This window comes from Rhinoderma darwinii, chromosome 3, assembly GCF_050947455.1.
Source record: "Rhinoderma darwinii isolate aRhiDar2 chromosome 3, aRhiDar2.hap1, whole genome shotgun sequence".
NCBI lineage: Eukaryota > Metazoa > Chordata > Amphibia > Anura > Rhinodermatidae > Rhinoderma > Rhinoderma darwinii.
In genome coordinates, this window is record NC_134689.1 from 383,038,206 (window position 1) to 383,065,210 (window position 27,005).

General features: G+C 43.3%; 1 protein-coding gene and 1 long non-coding RNA gene across 3 annotated transcripts in view; one reads left to right on the forward strand and one right to left on the reverse strand.

Moving 5' to 3' along the window:
* Positions 1-2,646: 2,646 nt before the first annotated feature.
* LOC142748323 (uncharacterized) lies at positions 2,647-26,860 on the forward strand. 2 transcript variants are annotated; one of them, XR_012882228.1, is made up of 3 exons: positions 2,647-2,877; positions 14,338-14,434; positions 26,598-26,860. It is a non-coding gene; the product is annotated as an uncharacterized LOC142748323 (long non-coding RNA). The 2 variants fall into 2 exon arrangements; XR_012882229.1 differs by lacking the exon at positions 2,647-2,877 and adding an exon at positions 7,667-7,749.
* Positions 15,988-27,005, reverse strand: part of DOK2 (docking protein 2) — a 31,140-nt gene continuing 20,122 nt past the window's right edge. Inside the window, exons 3-5 of the mRNA XM_075855414.1 lie at positions 25,968-26,067; positions 17,520-17,692; positions 15,988-16,730 (exon numbers count right to left, since the gene is read on the reverse strand). Of these exons, the coding sequence (XP_075711529.1) occupies positions 16,059-16,730; positions 17,520-17,692; positions 25,968-26,067 (945 nt within the window). The 3' untranslated portion in view covers positions 15,988-16,058. The remainder of the gene's footprint in view (positions 16,731-17,519; positions 17,693-25,967; positions 26,068-27,005) is intronic.

A 27,005-nucleotide genomic window follows, 5' to 3' on the forward strand; every position in this document is an offset into this window, starting at 1 on the left:
CGGTATGTCAGCTGGCCAACAGGGCACAGGTCAGAGTCTATAGTTCATATGGGGTACCTGTGGCAGCTCGGACAATATAAAGGCAGGCTTGGCAGGAACTAGGCAGCAGGTAGACGTCAGGCATGGAGAAGCAGGACAGGCATGGTATACAGCACAGCACGGCTACAGCTAAGCACGGCACTAGATCAGGATACAGGTTACAGGATACAGGAACAGGGAACACTGAGAGCAGGAAACACTAGGGGACCATTTGCAAGACAGACTTGGAATACGACAACAACGCTCAGGAGTGGGAGGATGGGGCTGGGACCTTCTTATAGCCCAGTGTGCTCTGGGAGCAATTAGCTCAATATCCAACATGCGTGCACTCTGGCTTCTCAAATCTGGAGTGAGCTCGTGAGCGCACCCTGGTGGTCACTGTGGAGCAGGACGGCCATATGTGCAGATATCTCTTGAGAGAAGGGCGTCAACTGGATGGAAGGAGTTCGTGGTCAGCGACGACGGACGTTACACCCCACGCCTGACGTCTACCTGCTGCCTAGTCCTAGCGAGCCTGCCTTGCTACTGTCCAAGCTGCCACAGGTACACTATACGTACTATAGACTGTGACCTGCGCCCTGTTGGCCAGCTGCCATACCGTCATGGCGGTACGGCCCAGTGGGTCCACGAACCCAACGTGACAGTGGACTTTTAATTTTTTTTCACTAATTTATTTATTATTTTTATTAGTTCCACTAGGGGACTTAACTTTTATAATACACTGCAATACTTCTGTATTGTAGTGTATTACTGCCTGTCCGTTTAAAACGGACAGGCATCTGCTAGGCCATGACTCTGGCATGGCCTAGCAGGCATTAACTAGAGGCAGACCTGGCTGCCATAGAAGACACCGGTACCCTGCGATCACATGCAGGGTGCCGGTGGGGTGAGAGCGGGAGATCCCTCTCTTTAAAACCACTCAGATGCGGCGCTCGCTATTGAGTGCCGCATCTGAGGGGTTAAACAGGTGAGATCGATACTGATATCGATCTCACCTGTTCGAGCAGGCCTCCGTCTGAGCTTTCGGTCGGGGGAACCCCTCAACGGAAAGGCAAACGGAAACCATAGCTTCCGTTTGCATCACCATTGATATCAATGTGACGGATACTTTGCTAATGATTTCCGATTGTCACCGTTGTGAAAGAGTTCTGTTTTTTTTTTACGGAATCAATAGCGCAGTTGACTTTAAAGGGTTCAGTTTCTTAGATGGAAACAATAGCGTAGTCGACTGCGCTATTGATTCCATCAAAAAAATGGAACCCTTTCACAACGGTGACAAACGGAAACCATTAGCAAAGTATCCATCACCATTGATATCAATGGTGATGCAAACGGAAGCTATGGAAAGCTCCGACGGAAGCCCTCTACGGAAAGACAATGCTGATGTGAACAAGCCCTTATGGCGGCAAAAACTGCAACAGCTTTGAAAAAAAAAGAAAAAAGAAAAAAAAGTCTCTTGTAAATATACCCATAAGCCATTCTAGTTAACAGACTATTCGTCATGTCCATCCTATTACATTAACTACTTTTTGGCCTTTTGGGATGAAGCATCTTTTTTTGTTTTTTTAATGTTGCATTCCAAGAGCCATACCTTTTATTTATTTTTTTGTAAGACAAGTCATAGATTTTTGTTATTATCTTGTTGGGGTTTTTTTTTTTTCTTTTGGGGGGGGGATAGAAAGAAAACAGGAATTCTTACATTTTTTTTCGTTTTAAATTTACGCTGTTTACTGTGTGGAATATATATTGTTATATTTTGATATGCATCAGTATGATTATGGCGATACGAAATGTGTATATGTTTTTTATGTTTTTTTTTATTTAATACCACCACATTTCATGAAAAAGAAATCGTTTTTAGACATTCCGAGAGCCAAAACTTTTTATTTTTCCAATGATGTAGGCGTATGTAGGCTTCTTTTATGCGAGACAAGTAATTTTTGGGGTACATTTAAATTATCGATTAAAGGGTAACTAAACTTTCAGAAAACTTCTGACATGTCATGGTGACGTCAGAAGTTCTGATCAGTGGAGACCCCACCGATCGCTAAAACAAAGTGGCAGAAGTGCTTGTGTGAACACTGAGCCGCTTCGTTTCTGATCGCCTTTTTTAGGAAAGCCGAGGAGTTGGTGGGGCCCATAGACTTTCTATTGAGCCCGTACACCAACTGCTCGGCTTTCCAAAAAAAGCCCTCAACGGAAAGACAACGTTGATGTGAACAGGGCCTTATGAAAATCACGGCAGAAACCTGCAACTAAAAACACAACAAAAGATTCTCAAGTAAATAAGTGTGGACTTTTTCAGCCAGCCAGCCGAGTAAATTGCACCAAATTTTGATACAGTAATGTCAGAAAGCCATTATTCTATTGTGATATTAAACTTTTTTGCGCTTCCAAGATTTATCTGGGTAAATCTTTACTTAGTGGAGACAACATCATTATTATTAAATGAAGGCAAAATTTAAAGGGGCACTTCTGTCCAATATTGTAGTTCAAAGAGTCAATAAAAAAGTTCTTCTGCACGTGTGCGGAGGGCATCCATTTGTCTCCTCCTTCTTTTCCTTTTTCCTGTGTGAAACAGGAAGCTAGGGAAAGGGGAGGGGCTTAGGCTGCTTCAATGCTCTGACTGCAATGGAGACCATTCAAACTTTTTAGCCAATCACCAATAATCCTACTAGACAGTTTCTTTCAGGAGCTTGCAAAAAGTCTTGAAGATTGACAAGTACATACAGATGTAGTGAGGCTGAATTTGTCAATGCAACCAACCTGAGCTTCTCAATTGGCACAAAGCTCTGTGATATCACTAGGTATTCTCCTTGGTTTCACCTAGGAATGCAGGTAAGTTATCGTAAAGGGCATTTCCACATAAACGTAAAGATTGTCCATATGTTAGCATTGGTGAAGTTATAGCAGCACCCAAATTTTGACGATTATTTTTGTACTAATTTAAGAGATATTGGCATTTTTGGAGTTTTGTGGAGGCAGTCATTTTGCAAAAGTGACAATAGGAAGTGCAGCCATATTGTTGTCACTTTTAAATTTGCTACTTAGAAATTAACCGTCATTTTGTAGCATATTCTATCAACATCATAGTGACACTATTACCATCAGATTCTTAAAAACATATTTAAAGAGGCTCTGTCACCAGATTTTGCAACCCCTATCTGCTATTGCAGCAGATAGGCGCTGCAATGTAGATTACAGTAACGTTTTTATTTTTAAAAAACGAGCATTTTTGGCCAAGTTATGACCATTTTTGTAGTTATGCAAATGAGGCTTGCAAAAGTCCAAGTGGGTGTGTTTAAAAGTAAAAGTCCAAGTGGGTGTGTATTATGTGCGTACATCGGGGCGTGTTTACTACTTTAACTAGCTGGGCGCTCTGAAGAGAAGTAACATCCTCTTCTCTTCAGAACGCCCAGCTTCTGACAGTGCAGATCTGTGACGTCACTCACAGGTCCTGCATCGTGACGGCCACATCGGCACCAGAGGCTACAGTTGATTCTGCAGCAGCATCAGCGTTTGCAGGTAAGATCGACTTACCTGCAAACGCTGATGCTGCTGCAGAATCAACTGTAGCCTCTGGTGCCGATGTGGCCGTCACGATGCAGGACCTGTGAGTGACGTCACAGATCTGCACTGTCAGAAGCTGGGCGTTCTGAAGAGAAGAGGATGTTACTTCTCTTCAGAGCGCCCAGCTAGTTAAAGTATTAAAAACGCCCCGATGTACGCGCATAATACACGCCCAGTTGTACTTTTACTTTTAAACACACCCACTTGGACTTTTGCAAGCCTCATTTGCATAACTACAAAAATGGTCATAACTTGGCCAAAATGCTCGTTTTTTAAAAATAAAAACGTTACTGTAATCTACATTGCAGCGCCTATCTGCTGCAATAGCAGATAGGGGTTGCAAAATCTGGTGACAGAGCCTCTTTAAAACTCCTTAGTGACCAGCCCATTTTAGGCCCTAATGACCAAGCTATTTTATTAGTTTTCTATAGTCGCATTCAAAGAGCTATAACTTTTTTATTTTTTCATCTACATAGCTGTATGAGGACTTGTTTTTTGCGGGATTAGTTGTACTTTTTAATAGCACATTTTAGGGTACATATAATTTTTTTTGTAACTTTTGTTACATTTTTTTGAGGGGATTATAAAAAAACTTGAAATTCCGCCATTGTTCTATGCGTTTTTAAATTGACGCCGTTCACTGTGCGGCGTAAATAACATGTTACCTTTATTCTATGGGTCGGTACGATTACGGCGATACCACATATGTAGAGGTTTTTTATGTTTTACGACTTTTGCACAATAAAAACACTTTTGAACTAAAATTATTTGTTTTTGCATCGTCGCTTTCCAAGAGCCGTAACTTTTTTATTTTTCCATCAATGTAGTGATTTTTTGGGCTTGTTTTCTGCGGGACGAGAGGTAGTTTTGATTGGTATTGGTATTTTGATTGGTATTTTGCGTTTTTTTTTTACGGTGTTCACCTTGCGGTTTAAATTACATATTAACTTTATTAATGGAGTCATTACGGTCGCGGCAATACCGCATATGTGTACTTTTATTTATTTTTTACACTTTTACTAAATAAAACCACTTTTTATGGAAAAAAATGGTTTTATTTATTTTTTTACTGTAATTTTTATTATTAATCTTTATTTCATATTTATTACTTATTTCATTAGTCCCACTAGGGGACTTTACTGTGCGATCTTCAGATCGCTGCTATAATACTCTGGTATACTTCGTATACCAGAGCATTATTGCCTGTCAGTGTAAATCTGACAGGCAATCTGTTAGGACGTGCCTCCGGCGCGTCCTAACAGGCATATGTCCAGGGCAGACCTGGGGGCTTTTATCAAGCCCCCGGCTGCCATGACACCCCATCGGAGACCCGCGATTGCATTTGCGGGCCGACAATGGGTGACAGAGGGAGCTCACTCCCTCTGTAAACAAGTTAAATGCCGCTGTCGCTATTGACGGCGGCATTTAACGGGTTAAACGGCCGCGATCGAAGTAAACTTCGATCGCGGGTGTTGGAGCAGGAGCCCAGCTGTCATCAGACAGCAGAGCCCCGGCTCCAGCCTGCACGGGAGACCCGTGCAGGACTTAGGCTAGGCTCATGTGAAAAGGCGTCAGCCTAGCCTAAGGCCCCTTAGTGACGAACGTGAAAAGGCGTATTGTTGGTCACTAAGGGGTTAAAGGGACAATATGGCTGCACTTCCTGTTGTCAAAAATGTCTGCCACAACTGAATATAAAAATTACTATATCTCTGTAGGTAAAACAAGTATAATTACCAAACTTTGAGTAGTTCTCTAACCTCTGAAGTCCTAATATATGACTAATTTTACACATAACGTAGAAACCCCCTTTAAAGGGAAGGTGTCATGTTTTTTGTTTTTTTTATTATATTGCTTTTAATAAAATATTAACAAAAATGTTATTTATTAGTGTTCTCACGTTCTAATTTTTACTGTGTTCAAACTTTTACTTCTCTATGGGGGCTGCCATCTTTTTTTTCATCTCTGTATGTGTTGATTAACGACACATACAGAGATGGAATACGGCACATAGAACCCCATAAAGAATGCGAACGGGAGCCGCTCCCACACCAAAACGAAGCTCGTTCGCAGAGCGAAATCCGGCGCCATTTTCATGTGGAGCGGAAGCTGCTGCCGGACAGTAAGATGACGACTTCCGGCTGCGGCTTCCGGCCTTATTTTTAGGCGCAATGAATAGGAGCGTAGACCAGCGGAGGCGGCGACGGCGGCAGGTAATTTATGTTCGTGTATGTGATGTGTGTATTATGTTCGTGTATGTTCGGGTTATACTGTCTGCTGAACGCTTTTATCTAATCCTCATACACTGTGCAATCGCTCAGAAAATGACGGCACACAGTGTAAGAGGTTTGAAGACATTCAAACCCTTCCTTCTCCTGCCACTAGCCAGAAGAAGGGAGGGGGAATTGTGTGAGGACACTAGTGGAGAGTGTGTCCACACCAAATTTGCAGCATAAATCAATGAGGTTGCTTTACCACAATGACCATGCTGCAATTTTGGGAACTGCTCCCTCTAGTGGCCAGCACATGGAAATGTTATAAATTAGAATCTAATTTATAATATTTCCTGACTTGTGAAAAAAATGCAAAAAATTAAAACAATGTGTAATCACTCAAATACCAATTAACTGAAAAAAATAAAATAATTTCTAGCGACACATTCCCTTTAAAGAGAAGGTGTCACGAAAAAATTTTTTTTTTATATGTTATTGCTTTTATTATGTCATTAAAATACATTTTATTTATATGTGTTTTTGTGTTGTACTTTTTTATTTTTTCTTTCTTTTACTTCCTATGGGGGGGCTGCCATTTTTTTTTTCATCTCTGTATGTGTCGATTAACGACACATACAGAGATGGAATACGGCACATACAATGCTAACGGGAGCTGTTCCATTCACCATCTTCGTCAGAGCGACATCCGGTGCCATTTTCATGTGGACCGGAAGCCGCGGCTGGACAGTAAGATGACTACTTCCGGTCGCGGCTTCCGTCCATATGTTCAGAAGCAAGGACTAGGAGCGGAGGGAGCAGCGGCAGCGACAGCGGCGGCGGCAGGAGCAGGTAAGTTATGTTTGTGTATGTGATGTGTGTGTATGTTCGCGTTATACTGTGTGATTACCACTGTAACTAATCCTCCCACACTGTGCATTCGCTCAAAAGATGGCGGCACACAGTATAGGAGGTTTGAACATTCAACCCCCTCCTTTCTCCTGGCACTAGCCCGGAGAAAGGAGGGGGGATTGTTTGAGGACGCTAGAGCGAGTGTGTCTTCTCAAATTTTGCAGCATAAAGCAATGAGGTTGCTTTACCACATGCCAATGCTACAATTTTGGGAATTGCTCCCTCTAGTGACCAGCACATGGAAATGTTATAAATTAGAATCTAATTTATATTTCCTGACTTGTGAAAAACGTTAAAAAATGAGAACAATTTTGAATTGGAAAAAAAAAAAAAATTAGAATAATGTGTAATCATTTATATATTAACTGTTTAACTAAAAAAAAAAAAAAATTATAGCGAAACATTCCCTTTAATACTATGTATTAGCAATGTGCACAAAATAAACAATTCATTGACAGATTCAGCTCTACTACATGTGTGCTCTTCATTTCTAGGTTCTTTTGTCCATTGAATGATCATACACAGTCACATTATTTTGAGAAAACCCAATAGTTTCCTTTAACCCCTTAATGACCAGCCTATTTTAAACCTTAACCCCTTAAGGACGCAGCCTAGTTTTGGCCTTAAAGAGGCTCTGTCACCAGATTTTGCAACCCCTATCTGCTATTGCAGCAGATAGGCGCTGCAATGTAGATTACAGTAACGTTTTTATTTTTAAAAAACGAGCATTTTTGGCCAAGTTATGACCATTTTTGTAGTTATGCAAATGAGGCTTGCAAAAGTCCAAGTGGGTGTGTTTAAAAGTAAAAGTCCAAGTGGGTGTGTATTAGGTGCGTACATCGGGGCGTTTTTAATACTTTTACTAGCTGGGCGCTGTGAAGAGAAGTAACATCCTCTTCTCTTCAGAACGCCCAGCTTGTGACAGTGCAGATCTGTGACGTCACTCACAGGTCCTGCATCGTGACGGCCACATCGGCAGCAGAGGCTACAGTTGATTCTGCAGCAGCATCAGCGTTTGCAGGTAAGATCGATTCTGAGACTGTTTTCTCATGACACATTGGGCTTCATGTTCGTGGTAAAATTTGGTCGATATATTCAGTGTTTATTGGTGAAAAATGGAAACATTTAGAGAAAATTTTGAAAAAATAGCATTTTTCAGAATTTAAATGCATCTGCTTGTAAAATAGACGGTTATACCACCCAAAATAGTTACTAGTTCACATTTCCCATATGTCTACTTTGGATTGGCATCGTTTTTTGAACATTCTTTTATTTTTCTTGGACGTTACAAGGCTTAGAACATAAACAGCAATTTCTCATATTTTTAAGAAAATTTCAAAAGCCTTTTTTTTAAGGTTGAGTTCTGAAGTGGCTTTGAGGGGCCTATGTATTAGAAACCCTGATAAAACACCCCATTTTAAAAACTAGACCCCTCAAAGTATTCAAAACAGCATTTAGAAAGTTTTTTAACCCTTCAGGCAGTTCACAGGAATTAAAGCAAAGTGGAGGTGAAATTTGCAAATTTCATTTTTCTTGCTGAATTTCAATTTTATTCATTTTTTTTTCTGTAACACAGAAGGTTTTACCAGAGAAACACTACTAAATATGTATTGTCCAGATTCTGCAGTTTTGAGAAATGTCCCACATTTGGCTCTACTGCGCTCGTGGACTAAAACACAAGCCCTAGAAGCAAAGAAGCACCTAGTGCATTTTGAGTCCTCTTTTTTATTAGAATATATTTTAGGCAGCATGCCAGGTTTGAAGAGGTGTTGAGGTGCCAAAACAGTAGGAATCCCCCGATAGTGACCCCATTTTGGAAACTACACCCCTCAAGGAATTCATTTATGGTTGTTGTTACCATTTTGACCACACAGTTTTTTCACAGCACGTATTTGAATTGGGCTGTGAAATGAAAAAAATGACATTTTTTCCAATAAAATGTCATTTGTGATCAAAATTTCTTATTTTCACAGGGAACAAAATACCCCATTTTGTTTCCCAATTTGTCCTTAGTGTGGCAATACCCCATTTGTGGTGATAAACTGCCGTTTGGGCTCATGGGAGGGCTCAGAAGGAAAGGAGCGCTATGTGTTTGTTGGAGTACAGATTTTGCTGTATTGGTTTTCGGGTGCCATGTCGCATTTGCAGAGCCTCAGAGGTATCAAAGCAATGGAAACCCACCAAAAGTTACCCCATTTTGGAAACTACACCCCTCAAGGAATTCATTTATGGTTGTTGTTAGCATTTTGACCGCACAGTTTTTTCACAGCACCTATTTCAATTGGGCTGTGACATTAAAAAAAATGAAATTTTTTCCAATAATATGTCATTTTAGCTCAAAAATTCTTATTTTCACAAGAAATCAAATACTCCATTTTGTTGCCCAATTTGTCCTGAGTGCGGCAATACCCCATTTGTGGTGATAAACTGCTGTTTGGGCCCATGGGAGGGCTCAGAAGCAAAGGAGCGCTATTTGTTCTTTGGAGTCCAGATTTTGCTGGATTGGTTTTCGGGTGCCATGTCGCATTTGCAGAGCCCCAGAGGTATCAAAGCAATGGAAACCCACCAGAAGTGACACCATTTTGGAAACTACACCCCTCAAGGAATTCATTTATGGGTGTTGTGACCATTTTGACCCATAGTTTTTTCACAGAACTTATTTGAATTGGGCTGGGAATGAAAACAAAATTATTTTTTTCAAATAATATGTAGTTTTGGCTGAATATTTATTATTTTCACAAGAAACCAAATACCCCATTCTGTTGCGCAATTTGTTCTGAGTGCCGCAATACCCCATTTGTTGTGATAAACTGCCGTTTGGGCCCATGGGAGGGATCAGAAGGAAAGGACCACCATTTGGCCTACTGGGGATTTTCTAGTGCGAAGTCATGTATGCAGAAGCACCTGAGGTACCAGTACAGTTGAAACCCGCAAGAAGTGACCCCGTTTTAATAACTACACCCTTAAGGCATTCATCTAGAGGTGTAGTGAGCATTTTGACCGGAGACCTACACCCCATAAACTGTAATGTGGGTTCTCCCGGGTATGGCAATGCCCTACATGTGGCTGTTATCAGCTGCCTGGGCACACAGCAGGGCTCAGAGGGGAAAGACGAGGGGGGGATAAGCTGTGCGGAGTGCATCAGGGTAAGTAAAATTGGGGTAAATTATAAACCAAGGGATGTATGATAAATTTTAAAACACTCTTTCATACAGAGCTCTGGTTATTCGGGACACGTGTCACATTGATATATTGTGTCATCCCTTATCCCCCTCTTATAGCAGACTTTGCACCTCTTTTGACTTTTTCCCTTCTTGCCAGTTTGGGGAACTTCTCCTGAAAGTGTTGCCCTGGTACGATGCGTGTGGCCCCGCTTCCAGAAGTACTGGGTGCCCCCCCTTCTTGGTTCCTAAAGATTAGGTTCTTGATAATCACCTCTTGAAATTCCAGGAAAGTTCCCGTCTGGCCTGCACATCGACGTAGCACGTACGCATTGTACAATGCCATCTGTATGATGTGCCCGGCCAGCTTCTTATACCACACCGCATGGCGCTGTAGGGCTTCAGGATTTGATCTGACAAGACCACCCCTCCCATGTACCTATTGTAGTCCAGGATGCAGTCTGGTTTGGGGGGGTGGCCTTTCCTTCATATATCCTAAACCTGTAGGTATACCCTGATGCGCTCTCGCACAGCTTATACATCTTCACGCCATACCTTGCCCTCTTACCCGGCAGGTACTCGCGGAATTGAACCCTCCCTTTAAAATGTACCCGGGACTCATCAATAGAAATACACTTCTCGGGGGTGTATGATTGGGAAAACCGGGCACTGAAACGGTCTAATAGGGGTCTCCGTGTATACAAACGGTCAAAACTGGGGTCATCTCGGGGTGGGCACTGCTCATTATCAGTATAATGTAAGAAGCAAAGTATTGCCTCATTTATTTATTTTTTTAGGTTCCAGTTCAGTTCTGAAGTTGCTTTGAGGGGCCCATATATTAGAAACCCCTATCAAACACCCCATTTTAGAAACTAGACCCCTCAAAGTATTCACAACAGCATGTAGAAAGTTTATGACCCCTTTAGGTGTTTCACAGAAATTTAGAGCAAAGTAGAGGTGAAGTTTACATTTTTTTTTTGTCAGAAAATCCTCTTTATTCCATTTTTTTTACAACACAAAAGGGTTTATTAGAGAAACGCAACATATATATACAATAATACATATTGGCCAGATTCTGCAGTTTTGAGAAATATCCCACATGTGGCCCTAGTGCGGTAATGGACTGAAGCACTGGCCTCCGAAGCAAAGGAGCACCTAGTGGATTTTGAGGCCTCTTTTTTATTAGGCACCATGTCCGGTTTGAAGAGGTCTTGTGGTGCCAAAACATTGGAAACCCCCCAAAAGTGACCCCAGTTTGGAAACTAGACCCTTTGATCAATTCATTGTAGTTTTCTTGGGGTGATGCGGCTTTTTGATCAGTTTTTATTCTATTTTTAGGTGGCGTGGTGACTAAAAAACAGCAATTCTACTATTGTTTTTTTATTCTATTTTTTACAGCGTTCACCTTGCGCTATAAATGACATATTCACTTTATTCTGCGGGGCGATACGATTACGGCGATACCAGATGTTTATAGGTTTTTTTTTTATGTCTTATGGCGTTTGCACAATAAAATAAGTTTTGTAAAAAATCATTCACTTTTTGTGTTACCTTATTCTAAGAGCCAGAACTTTTGTATTTTTCAATCAATAAAGCCGTGCGAGGACTTATTTTTTGCGTAACGAACTGTAGTTTTGATCAGTACCATTTTTCGGTACATGCGACTTTTTGATCTCTTTTTATTCCATTTTTTGGGAGGTGAAGTGACCAAAGAATTGTGATTGTGGTACGGTTTATTATTATTTTCTTTTACGGCGTTCACCGTGCGGGATAAATAACAAAATAATTTTGTAGTTCAGGCCGTTACAGACGCGGCGATACCAATTATGTATAGTTTATTTGTTTGTTTATATATTTTTATTAATAATAAAGGACTGATAAGGGAAAAGGGGGGATTTTTACTTTGAATATTTTTATTTTCTTATTTTTACACAACTTTTTCTAACTTTTTTTTTACTGTATTACTTTGTCCCACTAGGAGACTTGAGGGCAGGAGCCCCTGATCGCTATTCTAATACACTGCACTACATGCGTAGTGCAGTGTATTAGAACTGTCAGCTTCTCACTGACAGCAAGTATAGTGGGTCCTGACGTTGTCAGGACCCACTAGGCTTCCGTCTATGGCATAGCCGGACGCCATTGTTTGGTGTCCGGTTGCCATAGTCACCATCGCCGGCCGCTATCGTGTAGCAGGCCGGCGATGGCAGCTTAACCCCTAAAAAGCCGCGATCTCTATAGAACGCGGCTTCTGAGGGGTTAATCAGCAGGGACACAGCGATCGGTCCCCGCTATAGGAGCTGTGACAGCTGCTGTACGAGACGGCATCTGTCACAGCTCCTGTATGTGTCGGGAGGACGGCCGAAACGGCCGTTACTCCCGAGACGTACTATTAGGTCATAGAGCGCGAACGCTATAGTTACCATGACCTAATAGTACGTCCAGGAGCGGGAAGGGGTTAATGACCAAGCCATTTTTTAAGTTTTTCCATCGTCGCATTCCAAGAGCTATAACCTTTTTATTTTTGCGTCGACATAGCTGTATAAGGTCTTGTTTTTTGCGGGACAAGTTGTATTTTTTAATAGCACCATTTTGGGGGACATATTATTTATTGATTAACTTTTATTAACTTTTATTTGGGGGGAAATAGAAAAAAACCTGAAATTTCGCCACTCTTTTTCACGTCTTAAATCTACGCCGTTTACCGTGTGGTATAAATAACACAATAACTTTATTCAGCAGGTTGTTACGATTGCAACGATACCAAATTTGTATAGTTTTTGTATGTTTTACTACTTTTACACAGTAAAAACGCTTTTTTTCAAAATTATTTGTTTTTGTGTCTCCATATTTGAAGAGCCGTAACGTTTTTATTTTTTCGCCGATGCGGTTGTAGGAGGGCTTTTTTTTTGCGGGAAGACTTGTCGTTTTTATTGTACAATTTTGGAGTAGATGCGACTTTTTGATCACTTTTTATCACATTTTTTTAAAGTCAGTATTCACAGAAAACAGCAATTTTTCCATAGTTTTATATTACATTTTTTACGGCGTTCACCGTGCGGGTTAAATAATGTAATAGATTTATAGTCGTGGTCGTTACGGACGCGGCGATACCAAATATGTGTAACTTTTGAACTTTATTTTGTTTTTTTAATAGTAAAGCATTTTGTAAGTGGAAAAGCTGGGTTTTTCATTTTTTTTCAAATTTTTTTTTTATTAACTTTATTAAACTTTTTTTTCACTTTTTTACTAGTCCCACTAGGGGACTATAATATGCGATTCTGTAATCGCATTTATAATACACTGCAATACTTTTGTATTGCAGTGTATTACTGCCTGTCCGTTTAACACGGACAGGCATCTGCTAGGTCTAGCAGGCATTCACTCCAGGCAGACCTGGGGGCCTTTATTAGGCCCCCGGCTGCCATTAGAGACACAGACACTCGGCGATCGTATCCCCGGGTGCACCGCATCTGAGGGGTTAAACGGGTGAGATCGATACTAATATCGATCTCACCCTGCAGAGCAGGGACACTCCCAGCCAGCTGCCTCTGGCAGCTGAGAGCAGGGAGATTTGACAGCTCCCTGCTCTGTTTACTTATTCCGATGCCGCGACGTAAAAAGTCTATGGCATCGGAATAAGGCCCGTTAGTGACCGACGTAGAAACACGATGGGCCGGTCACTAACGGGTTAATTGATGATAACGGTCATATGTTTCTATTTAATCTAGTGCATGAGTATAACAATTAGCATAATATACAGATGTAGCCGTCTTTAGCTTGACTTTTAACGCATTAAATAAATAATGGCTGGATCTCTTATCTTGACTTTTTCAATGACTTTACAATGGTTTTTGTTGTGTGATATCACGCTGCAGTAAGTTATCAGAGTCAAGTTAAACGTGACTACATCCGTACAAGGCATATCCATCTCTATGATACTCCAGAGAATAATTCTGGTGTAGGAGTCCATAAATGCTGTGTCAAGGTAAATATCTGGCCTTTAGATTCCCTTCATCAACCGGTAACCTGGTTGTTCACCTTGTATTATATGGAGGGGCCTTCAAAGAGGGGAACTCTCAATCCCCACAAGGAAAAAAAATCAATGAGTATTCCAAAGCAATATCAACAATGTCCTAGAAATAGCATTCATGGTGGTTTTCATCTCATACAGCTTCATCAGCAATGTCATTGTCTATGTAATACCCCATTTTCAAGTCTTTGTTCCTCGGACTTCTTCTTTCCGGAACATTTCCCCACTTTGGAGTTAAAGCTAAAGTTGTAGATTCCAGAACACTTATTCTCACATCTTTCAGGGTACAAAATGATTTATATCCAACATATAGCTTACCATAGCAGGTCAACCCTGCAAAATCTTGCCGCTTGTGAATCTCCAATTGTAGTCATCAAATATAAAATATCATTTGCTTCTGTTTTTACTTATTTCGCAGCTCATTTTTTGCAGTGTATGACTACACCGATCAGCCATAACAATCTTGAAGTTGATGTGTTGGAAGCAAAAAGAAAACATTGGGCAAGTGTGAGAATGTAAGCAACTTTGACAAGGGCCAAATTGTGATGACTAGACGACTGGCTCAGAATATCTCCAAAACGGCAGGTCTTGTGGGGTGTTCTGTGGTCAGTACCTTCCAAAACTGGTCCAAGGCGACAGGGACATTGGCGCCCAAGGCTCATTAATGATAAACTGGACCATGGATCAATGGAAGAAGGTGTCCTGGTCTGATGAATCACATTTTCTTTTACATCATGTGGATGGCCGGGTGTAGGTGTGTCGCTAACATGGGTTAGAGATAGCACCAGGATGCACTTTGGGAAGAGGACAAGTCGGCAGAGGCACTGTGATGTTCAGTTCAATGTTCTGCTGGGAATCCTTATGTCCTAGCATTCATGTTAATGTGACAAGTGCTATCTACCTAAACATTGCTGCAGACCAAGTACACCCCTTCATGGCAACGGTATTTTCCTACTGACGGTGGCCTTCGGTAAGATATTGCGCCCTGCAACACTGCAAACATTGTTCAGTAATGGTTTGAGGAACATGACAAAGAAACACTATTAGGCAAGTGGCTTTAATGATTTGGCTGAATGGTGTAATCTAAGCTTGTTACCTCGAAACCGTAAAGAAGCTGGTTAGCAGCTGCTGTTGATAGATCTTTGCGTTTGAGCGCACGAGTGCAATGCTCTCAATGAGTGTCTGCTTGGCTCAGTAAAAGGGTTGTGTCATTATGACAACCCCTGTCTAGATAGCCTATTAGGGAATATGAATGCTCAAGAGCAGCTCTCGATTTGGCCAGTATTTAATACTACATTATATGGCGAGCAGGAGTTTTCTTCTGCTATAACAGCTGTTTTCCGGGGGTTAGTAAAGCCAAACCTACAAGATTCAGCTGATTCCATGCGAGCTTCAGTATAAAAAAAAGAGTTGTCAAAGGGGAAGATACAATCATCTAGTTTCCGCGAGTTCAGAGCTGAAATCTCTGGCGCCCAGCTGTTATAGTGGGGGGAAGCTTTTGGTGACTCCAAATGACTAATGGAAGGAAGGGTCCCGAGTAGGAAACCTCCCACTATGACGTCAATATGGTATAACAAATAAAAGAGACAGTTAGGACAGCTGGGCTCTGAATAGTGCCTGTAGCCTAGGTCATAAACACAGATACGGATATTTATGAGTTAATAAGCCGGGCTGCCCTGTATCACCCAAGTTTTAAAGTGTTGGGTTGTTTGGGTATTCAGCCACCCATAGGCAAACTAGAACATCATACGTCGTGCACACACAGCACTAAATAGGCACACATAACCCACAATGAGATCTTTCAGCAGCCGCTAACCTACTTGTTGACGGTTCCCAGGTAAGATCAAGATATTTCTCTACACTGCAAAGATTAAACATGAACTGCAAACTAAATGAAAGAGGAAATAATAGTTAGCGGAGCTAAGCTAAATCCAACTCTGGTTGCCCATATCTTGATTTTACTCCTAAAGATAGTCCAGTTGTTTTTAAAGCATACCCAATAAATAGTATACCTACAATTTCTCATTTAAGTAAAAATCAAGCTGTATATCGATGTTTGTACCTATGTTTTAATTTGGTAATTTTCAGTATTGGAAGAGAAAAAAACATAGATTTGGCAGAATAGGTGGAAATAGTTCTTCAGCTATCCTTTGCCCCTCTTAATGTAATATTATCATAATCCCTATCATTAGTACCCTGTGATCCCCAATCATCCTCATTTTCTTGCACCCCTCCTTGACCCTTGACTCCTACTTGACACTTTCCACCTTTTCTGGGCACTGCATAATCATCCCATCCTGGTAAATATGGATATTCATACCCAACCTCGTGGGCATTAGTGGCTTGACTTTTCCAAGCATCCACCCTGATTCCCTCTGGCTCATCATAAACTGGAGTAAGTTCTGGCTCATCGTAAATATGCTCAGGTTTGTTAAACTTTCTTGATTTTGCTTGTGGAGGAATATTTGGTCCAAGGAGACCTCCAAATCCTGTAGCCAAAAGGTTTTGTGCCACTTTATCAAAAGGCACGGCATATTCACTTTCGGGAATGGGTTGGTTAGCAGGTGCGATGTTCTTGGAAGCCAGAGTTGGGTTAGAAGAAACCATTGCTAGAGAAGCAGAACGAGCTGGTTGACGAGGTGCATTGGTGGTCTCCTCGTGATATTGTTCATGACCAATTGGGGAATCATTGTGACTCACTTTGATGGCAGACTCAATGGCCTGGAAAATATGAGTTCCATGGGCTGTTTCAAACTCAAAGTTGCCTTCTCCTGAAGCACAACGACGGCCGGCCTCAAAGGAAAACATGGTCTGTTGGTGGAGTGGAATAAAAGAAATGAAGAGAAATAAATCAACTAGATATTTTCAATATATTCACACAGTGATTTTTCTCTTGTGCTGATATTTGGTATAAGGTCATTTTTAGATCACAAAACCAGATTATTCAGCAAGATATATTGTTATATAATCCGCCTAAAAGCCAAGATGAGTCAATCTCAAAAGTTGGTAAAGTACGGCCACAATGACAACCAGGGAAACTTTTTCAAAAGCAAAATCCTCTTGTAAAGGCCCAAGATCAGCCTCTATTTGACATTGGCAACAAAAAAATTCCTCTCACCCAATGATTATTTTAGACATGGAAAACCATGCTCGGGGAAGGCTTTTTTGACAGTAGATTACCCCAATTTCAATCATTTTACCTTCAAAGAATTGTCTCATCAAGAACACCCCTTTCCATATGTCCTTCTAGGGGGTTGGATATGATAGAGAGGGGTCACCCACTTTGGACCTACAGGCATATTAGCCAGAGTGGAGAGAAGGGTCTCTGTCTCTGGTGGACCCAAACAGTCCATGTATTATATGGACAGGCATTCATTTGAGGCAGTTCAGGTTATGTATGGCTGGCCACAGTTTCAGCCAATTGTTGTGGCGGTTGTATTCATGAGTCAACCTCTTTAAATAACCTGCTATAATATAATTAGAATATAATTATGACCCCTTTGAAGGACACTACAGTCAATGTCTCCCCAATATAAAATGACGTATCACAGAAAACATTTTAATATCCCTTTAAGAAAAGCCCAAAACAGACCTCCTCACCTTGTCTCTACCAAACCTCCTCAGGTATGGGTAAGGCCAGCTGAAGAGCACATTTCCAGTTTGGCGATCTTTCAGAGAAAGACATTTGTCTTCAGCTACAAGTGTGCACATACCAGATAGACCACAGCGAGATGAAGCATCTGTCTGCCTCACCCGCACTGCAAATTGACCACCTATAGACAAGAATAAGTCATACAAACATTATACAAGAGATTTCAGGCCCTCGGTGGTTTAGTCCTGTCTACATTATTCTGTAGGAAAATCTTTTCAATAATATTCCCATTGATTTCAGTAGGATTTTTCTGATGGCGAATGCCATCATTGGGCTTCAGTTATCCTCCATGCCATCTGGTTTCTGTTGGTTTTGACGGAGAGAATAAAACCTGAAAGATCCCATAATAATCAATAAGCCAGAGGGGTGCAGTGTCTATGAATGATCCAAAGGGGCTTACGTTCTCATGGTCAGTGGGGTTTCCACAATCAAACCCTCCTTTTCTATTATTTGTGTAAAGGATCTGCCAGGCACAACTTCTGTGTATACGCCCATAGGTAATCAGTCTGCACCTGAGTCTATGTCTCTGAGCCTGACTCCATCTTCCACCACTTAGGATGGCAGGCTTAGGAGCGGGAGAGCCTATCGCAGCCTGGCCAGACGGAGCTAGCTCCCGCCCTCTGTCTATTTATACCTGCCTTTCCTGTTCCTCCTTTGCTTGTGATTCTTCTCGTGTGGTTTCCTGGCCCAGCTACAGCTTCTATCTATTTGATCCTGCTCCATACTGACCCTGGCTTACTGACTACTCTCCTGCTCTGCGTTTGGTACCTCGTTCACTCCTGGTTTGACTCGGCTCATTCACCACTCTTGTTGCTCACGGTGTTGCCGTGGGCAACTGCCCCATTTCCCTTAGCTTTGTGTACCCTTGTCTGTTTGTCTCGTGCACTTACTGAGCGTAGGGACCGCCGCCCAGTTGTACCCCGTCGCCTAGGGCGGGTCGTTGCAAGTAGGCAGAGACAGAGTGGCGGGTAGATTAGGGCTCACTTGTCCGTTTCCCTACCCCCATCATTACATAATCACAAACCCAATACCTAGTCTACCCTGGTCCCTGACACTACTATGGACCCCCTTGAAACCCTGGCCCAGCAAATGCAGGGTCTCTCCCTACAGGTCCAGGCCCTGGCTCAGAGGGTCAACCAGCCTGACGCTACCATGGTAGTGCCCCTCACCTCACCTCTTGAACCCCACCTCAAGTTGCCTGACCGGTTCTCAGGGGACCGGAGGACTTTTCTCTCCTTTCGGGAGAGTTGTAGGCTCTACTTTCGCTTAAAGCCTCACTCCTCAGGTTCTGAGAGCCAGCGGATGGGTATAATTATGTCCCGGCTCCAGGAAGGGCCCCAAGAGTGGGCCTTCTCCTTGGCTCCTGACGCCCCTGAACTTTCCTCTGTTGATCGTTTCTTTTCTGCTCTCGGACTCATTTATGACGAGACTGACAGGACTGCCTTTGCCGAGAGTCAGCTGGTGACCTTACGTCAGGGTAAGAGACCTGTTGAGGAGTATTGTGCTGACTTTAGGAAGTGGTGCGTAGCTTCCCGGTGGAATGACCCTGCCTTAAGGTGCCAGTTTAGTTTGGGTCTGTCGAACGCCCTGAAAGACCTGCTAGTTAGCTATCCCTCTTCTGACTCCCTTGACCAGGTTATGGCTTTAGCGGTACGACTTGACCGACGTCTCAGGGAACGTCAACTTGAACGTTTTTGTGTTTTCCCCTCTGACTCCCCCATGATGCCTCCCGAGGTCCCGTTGCTTCGCTCTTCCACGGAAGACTCAGAGGTTCCTATGCAACTCGGGGCCTCCGTGTCCCCCCGACAATGTAGAGAGTTCCACAGGAAGAATGGTCTCTGCTTCTATTGTGGGGATGACAAGCATCAAGTGAACACCTGTCCTAGGCGCAAGAATAAGCAGCCGGAAAACTTCTGCGCCTAAGTGATCATCGGGGAGGTCATTTGGGCGCACAGGTATTTCCCGTAAATATGAAACGTAATAAAATCTTGCTTCCCTTTCAGGTCTCTTTTGGTGGTAGGTCTGCTACCGGCAGTGCCTTCGTGGATTCAGGGTCTTCTGCTAATATCATGTCTGTGGAATTTGCTATGTTTCTAGCTATGCCTTTGATTGATTTGCCTAAACCTGTCCCTGTAGTGGGTATTGACTCCACTCCTCTTGCTAATGGTTATTTTACACAGCATACCCCTGTTTTTGAACTCCTTGTTGGCTCCATGCATTTGAAGCAGTGCTCTGTACTGTTGATGCAGGGATTATCGTCCGATTTAGTTTTAGGCTTTCCCTGGTTGCAGTTGCATAATCCCACGTTTGACTGGAATACTGGGGAGCTTACCAAATGGGGTAATGAATGCTTGACGTCATGTTTTTCTGTTAATTCTATTTCTCCCCCTGAGGAGGTGAACATGCTACCTGAGTTTGTTCAGGACTTCGCTGATGTTTTCTCTAAGGAGGCCTCCGAAGTGTTACCTCCTCATAGAGAATACGATTGCGCTATCGAATTGGTACCAGGAGCTAAGCTCCCTAAGGGTAGGATATTTAATCTTTCTTGTCCCGAACGTGAAGCCATTAGAGAGTATATCCAGGAATGCCTGGCCAAGGGTTACATTCGCCCCTCTACTTCTCCGGTAGGTGCTGGCTTCTTCTTCGTAGGGAAGAAGGATGGTGGTCTTAGGCCATGCATTGACTACCGTAACTTGAATAAGGCCACTGTAAGGAACCAGTATCCCCTTCCTTTGATTCCTGATCTCTTTAATCAGGTTCAGGGGGCCCAATGGTTCTCTAAGTTTGATCTACGGGGGGCGTATAACCTTATCCGCATCAAAGAGGGGGATGAGTGGAAGACTGCGTTTAACATGCCCGAAGGTCATTTCGAATACCTCGTCATGCCCTTTGGGTTGTGTAATGCTCCTGCGGTCTTCCAGAATTTCATAAATGAGATTTTAATAGATTACCTGGGGGTATTTCTTGTAGTGTACCTTGATGACATACTGGTGTTTTCCAAGGACTTGTCCTCCCACATTGAGCATGTCAGGAAGGTGCTCCAGGTCCTTCGGGAAAACAAACTGTTTGCGAAAAGCGAAAAATGTGTGTTTGGGGTACAGGAGATACCATTTTTGGGTCAAATCCCCACTCCTCATGAATTCTGCATGGACCCCGCCAAGGTCCAGGCTGTGGCGGAATGGGTCCAACCTGCCTCCCTGAAGGTGTTACAGTGTTTCTTGGGGTTCGCTAATTATTACAGGAGATTTATTGCTAACTTCTCGGTCATCGCTAAGCCTCTTACGGACCTCACTCGCAAAGGTGCTGATCTCCTCCACTGGCCTCCTGAGGCTGTCCAGGCTTTGGAGGTCCTTAAGAAGTGCTTTATCTCGGCCCCGGTGCTGGTTCAGCCTAACCAAATGGAGCCATTTATCGTGGAAGTTGACGCATCCGAGGTGGGAGTGGGGGCTGTCTTGTCCCAGGGTACCAGGTCCCTCACCCATCTCCGTCCCTGTGCCTACTTCTCCAGGAAGTTTTCGCCCACTGAGAGTAACTATGATATTGGCAACCGCGAACTCTTAGCCATTAAATGGACATTTGAAGAGTGGCGCCACTTCCTGGAGGGTGCTAGGCACCAGGTAACGCTCCTTACCGACCACAAGAATCTGGTTTTCCTAGAATATGCCCGGAGGCTAAACCCGAGACAAGCTCGATGGGCGCTATTTTTTACCAGATTCAACTTTTTGGTTACCTATAGGGCTGGGTCTAAAAATATTAAGGCCGATGCACTGTCGCGTAGCTTCATGGCCAGCCCTCCTTCGGAGGAAGATCCTGCTTGTATTTTGCCTCCTGGTATAATCATTTCTTCTATTGATTCTGATTTAGTCTCTGAAATTGCGGCTGATCAAGGTTCAGCTCCCGGGAACCTTCCTGAGGACAAGCTGTTTGTTCCCCTGCAATTCCGGCTAAGGGTACTTAGGGAAAATCATGACTCCGCACTATCTGGTCATCCAGGCGTCCTGGGTACCAAACACCTCATTGCCAGAAACTATTGGTGGCCTGGGTTGCCTAAAGACGTTAAGGCCTACGTCGCCGCTTGTGAGGTTTGTGCTAGGTCCAAGACTCCCAGGTCCCGACCAGCGGGCTTACTACGTTCTTTGCCCATTCCCCAGAGACCTTGGACCCATATCTCCATGGATTTTATCACCGATTTGCCTCCATCTCAAGGCAAGTCGGTGGTGTGGGTTGTAGTACACCGCTTCAGTAAAATGTGCCACTTTGTGCCCCTCAAGAAACTACCCAATGCCAAGACGTTAGCCACGTTGTTTGTCAAACACATCCTGCGTCTCCATGGGGTCCCTGACAATATTGTTTCGGACAGAGGGGTACAATTTGTTTCATTGTTTTGGAGAGCCTTCTGTAAAAAGTTGGACATTGATCTGTCCTTCTCCTCTGCCTTCCATCCTGAAACTAATGGCCAAATTGAGAGGACTAATCAATCTCTAGAACAATATTTAAGGTGTTTTATCTCTGACTGTCAATATGATTGGGTCTCATTCATTCCCCTCGCCGAATTTTCCCTTAATAACCGGGTCAGTAACTCGTCAGGGGTCTCCCCCTTTTTCTGTAATTTTGGGTTTAACCCACGGTTCTCCTCCGTTTTACCTGGTAGTTCCAACAATCCCGAGGTAGAGGTCGTTCATCGGGAACTGTGCACAGTCTGGGCCCAGGTTCAGAAGAACCTAGAGGCGTCCCAGAGCGTACAAAAAACTCAGGCTGATAGAAGACGTTCTGCTAACCCCTTGTTTATGGTCGGGGATCTGGTGTGGTTATCGTCTAGGAACTTGCGCCTTAAGGTCCCATCCAAGAAGTTTGCTCCCCGGTTTATTGGGCCGTATAAGGTCATTGAAGTCCTCAATCCTGTCTCCTTCCGACTGGAGTTGCCCCCATCTTTTCGAATACACGACGTGTTTCATGCCTCCCTCCTTAAACGCTGCTCCCCGTCCTTGGCTCCCTCGAGGAAACCTCCTGTTCCCGTTCTCACCCCTGAGGGGGTGGAATTCGAGGTGGCCAAGATTGTGGACAGCAAGATGGTCCAAGGCTCCCTCCAGTACCTGGTCCATTGGAGAGGATACGGGCCTGAGGAGAGGACTTGGGTACCCGCCCGGGATGTTCACGCTGGGGTATTGGTCAGGAAGTTCCACCTTCGTTTCCCCAATAAACCAGGTCCACTTAGAAAGGGTCCGGTGGCCACTCATAAAAGGGGGGATACTGTAAAGGATCTGCCAGGCATAACTTCTGTGTATACGCCCATAGGTAATCAGTCTGCACCTGAGTCTATGTCTCTGAGACTGACTCCATCTTCCACCACTCAGGATGGCAGGCTTAGGAGCGGGAGAGCCTATCGCAGCCTGGCCAGACGGAGCTAGCTCCCGCCCTCTGTCTATTTATACCTGCCTTTCCTGTTCCTCCTTTGCTTGTGATTCTTCTCGTGTGGTTTCCTGGCCCAGCTACAGCTTCTATCTATTTGATCCTGCTCCATACTGACCCTGGCTTACTGACTACACTCCTGCTCTGCGTTTGGTACCTCGTTCACTCCTGGTTTGACTCAGCTCGTTCACCACTCTTGTTGCTCACGGTGTTGCCGTGGGCAACTGCCCCATTTCCCTTAGCTTTGTGTACCCTTGTCTGTTTGTCTCGTGCACTTACTGAGCATAGGGACCGCCGCCCAGTTGTACCCCGTCGCCTAGGGCGGGTCGTTGCAAGTAGGCAGGGACAGAGTGGTGGGTAGATTAGGGCTCACTTGTCCGTTTCCCTACCCCCATCATTACAATTTGTTTCTATGGCTGATAAATAGTTATGTTTTATGTATTTATTAAGTATATAAAGTTTATAAAGTCTCATTATGATTGACAGCTCTATACACAATGCCTTCACCCACATCAGTCCTTGCCATGACTGGAGAATACCATCTAAATTGTCTTTGTCTGATTGTTTTTGGACTGTAGGAGGTAAAAGAAGCTCGGACAACAGGAGAATACATATATTCCTTATGAAAGATGACCTGGACTCAATAGCCACAAGCCATCAGTACTAAAAACTGTGCCAGGAACACGGGGGATATAATCTGTGCTAAATCCAACTTAATTTTTTTTTGACAGAATGGATACTCTGAAAAGAGGCACATTTCTAGTTTGCCAATTATCCACGGTCCATGCTATTCTCTACTTGAACTTATTTTTAGAAAAATTGGATTAGTAATGCATGCTGATATAGGGAATGATACAGCATGACTGTCGCCATGTTGCTTTTCTTTTCTCCACACTGTGCCAATCTTGCTTTGTCATCTTGAGAGGCTGGGTGCTATGATTACAGTGGATATACTAACTGCTGCAGACTTTGCTATGTGGTTGTCAGGCAAAGTATCCCTAGTAACAAGTCTGTAGCTACAGCCTTTGCTATGTGGTTGTCAGGTAAAGTATCCCTAGTAACCAGTATTTAGCTGCAGCCTTTGCTATGTGGTTGTCAGGTACAGTATCCCTAGTAACCAGTCTGTAGCTGCAGACTTTGCAATGTGGTTATCCTGAAAAGTATCTCTAGTAACCAGTCTGTAGCTGCAGACTTTGCTATATAATTGATGGTTGTCAGGAAAAGTATCCCTAGTAACCAGTCTGTAGCTGCAGACTTTGCTATATAATTGATGGTTGTCAGGAAAAGTATCCCTAGTAACCAGTCTGTAGATGCAGACTTTGCTATGTAATTGATGGTTGTCATCAAAAGTATCCCTAGTAACTAGTCTGTAGCTGCAGTTGTTAGTATATGGTTGTCAGACGAGGTGTCATTAGTAACTAGTCTTTAGCTGCAGTCTCTTGTCTGTGGCTGTCAGGCAAATTATCCCTAGTAAGCAGTCTGTCTCAGATTCAGATGTATAACTTGAAACTCCTGGTCCCTTGCCCCTGAATCATCATGGGCCATTTATAGTACTGATCTGCTCCTAAGCAGTAAAGAGGCCATTGGGACCCATTAGGCACAAGAGTCCCGGTGCTACTGCAACCCCTGCACCCCCTATAGTTATGCCCCTGCTTAGATTATTCAGGCCTTCAGCTCAAGGCCTTCAGCTCAAGGCAGACAGAAGAGAATGGGCTCAGGCACCTTGCACTATTCATCACTGTTTTCTTTATCGCATACTACCAAATGAATGACATTTGCATTAAATGTAGGTGGAGACCCTCTTTAAAGGAACAGTGTCATCACAAATATTTTATTTATATGTTAAAGATGTTAGTGCCTTAATATAAACGTTTATTTTCATTTGTGTGTTTGTGTTTTACTGTTTCTTTTTTTCACACTTTTTTTTCCCTATGGGGGCTGCCATTTTTTGTTCCATTTCTGTGTGTGTCGATTAACGACACACACAGACATGGAATACGGCAGCCACAGTCCCATAGGGACTGCGAACGGCTCCCGTCCCATTGACTGCCGTGTACGGCGTCTGTGTGGGAACTGCGCATGCGCCGCTCCCACACAGTCCTATTCGAAATTGGCGCCGTCCGGCGCCATTTTCCTGTGGACCGGAAGTCGCGGCCGGACAGTAATATTACTACTTCCGGTCGCGGCTTCCGGACAAGTGCACATGGAACAGCGGCAGCAAAGGGAGCGGACGGGCCGCGGCGGCAGGAGCAGGTAAGCGATTTCAATGTATGTTAGTGTTTGTGTGTGTTTACTACTGCATGTAAACCTACTACACTGTGGGTTACCTCAAAAAATGGCGACACACAGTGTAGGAGGTTAAACCTTTCAAACCCCTCGTTTATCCCGGCACTAGCCAGGATAAAGGAGGGGGGGATGCTGAGCGCTCACTAGAGCGATAGCTTTTAACCCAATGTTGCAATGCTGCAATTTTGGGAACTAGCTCCAAACAGCTCCATCTAGTGACCAAAAATGGGTAGTATTATAAATTTGAAAAAATTTATAATATTTCCTGACTCGCGAAAAAAATAAAAAAAATTTGAACAATGTTTTATCACCCACACACTAAATGTTTAAATTTTAAAAAAAAAACATGTTTTTGGGGCAACACCATGCCTTTAAATTTGGTCATTGTCCCTGGAGAATAGAGACAGCAGGAAACTGTGATCTCCTGTCTAATAATTATCTCATCCTCTGCTAAACCCTGCTGTGCCATCATCTGCCGATGCTTCTCTATGTCCCCTGCTTATGATCAGCACCAGGCACAGCGTTTTACTCCACACCTGCTGAATGCCACTTTCTCATCTCCGGCATAAAGCTTCTTCAGTACCACATCAAATACTCAAACGCATTAGTTTCCTATATGTGCAAAAAAATGCACTTTCTACTGTCTTCTGGACCTGCTTCCATCCCATAAGATATTCACGTCACCTGGTATCTGTTCTCACCTGGTGAGGCCTCCTTGCTGGTACCGTATAGAGAGTTCTCTTGTAGTTGGAGACATGAATTTAGTGGTTGGCTGGTTGTCCTCTCCAAAGTACGACGTTCCTAAACACAAAAAGAATGCTTTATAAACCCAGTACACATAGAGGTACATCTAAAAGACTCACTTATTTGCTGTGCAGTTGAATAAAAATGTACTGTTCTCTGCTATCAGCCATTTCAGGCTAGGTAGAGGCTCACTAGAGAGTTCCTTGGCACGACTGACATTGAAGTCCAAACAAATTCCTGCCCTATGACCACAATGTTTTGTCACATATCTCCAATTTTGGGAAGTCATCCGGGGTTTTTTTTACAGTATAGAAAAACATAATATAATATTTGATTATATCATTGCTGCCTTTATGCCAATACTGTGGCTGGTTCTACAATTTACTGTAGAGAGCTTTGCTATGGGGCCAATGAGGCTGGAGTTGATAGGGCACTGGGCAGGAATTATGGGGGTGCACTGAAGGCAATTTAGATTAGTACTCCAGCAATTAATCCAAATACGTAATTGTCATGTAATGATACCATCTATTCCCTCTTGACAGCGTTACATACCATAATGGCGTCATGTTTGTTTTTCATTTCATCAGCAATCTAAGGAGCAGGTACCCCTCACTCTCTTGCATGCTAATGCTGAACCGCATGTCAAGGCAGGGGTGGGAAGAAGAGGTACGGAGAGAGTAGTCGTTCATATGGGAGTTCGGCATCAAGGGCCTGACACACACTTGGAGGTAGCTGGAAGTGGGTCATGCCAGGAGATGGTGACCCCATCCAAAACACCAGAAGCTCCCAGGGGGTCACCATTGGATCACGTTGGAATCCAACAGACAGGAAGAACACTTGAAATTTACAGCATGAAATAAAAAATAATAATGATACCGGAGTGCTTCTTTATCCTTAGGCTCGGGCTATGAAGGGACTTTCAGTCACCCGTGAACTGCGGCAACATGTAGTTTTGTTTTTTTAATGGGGAAAAATGTTCTGAATGATCTTGACAC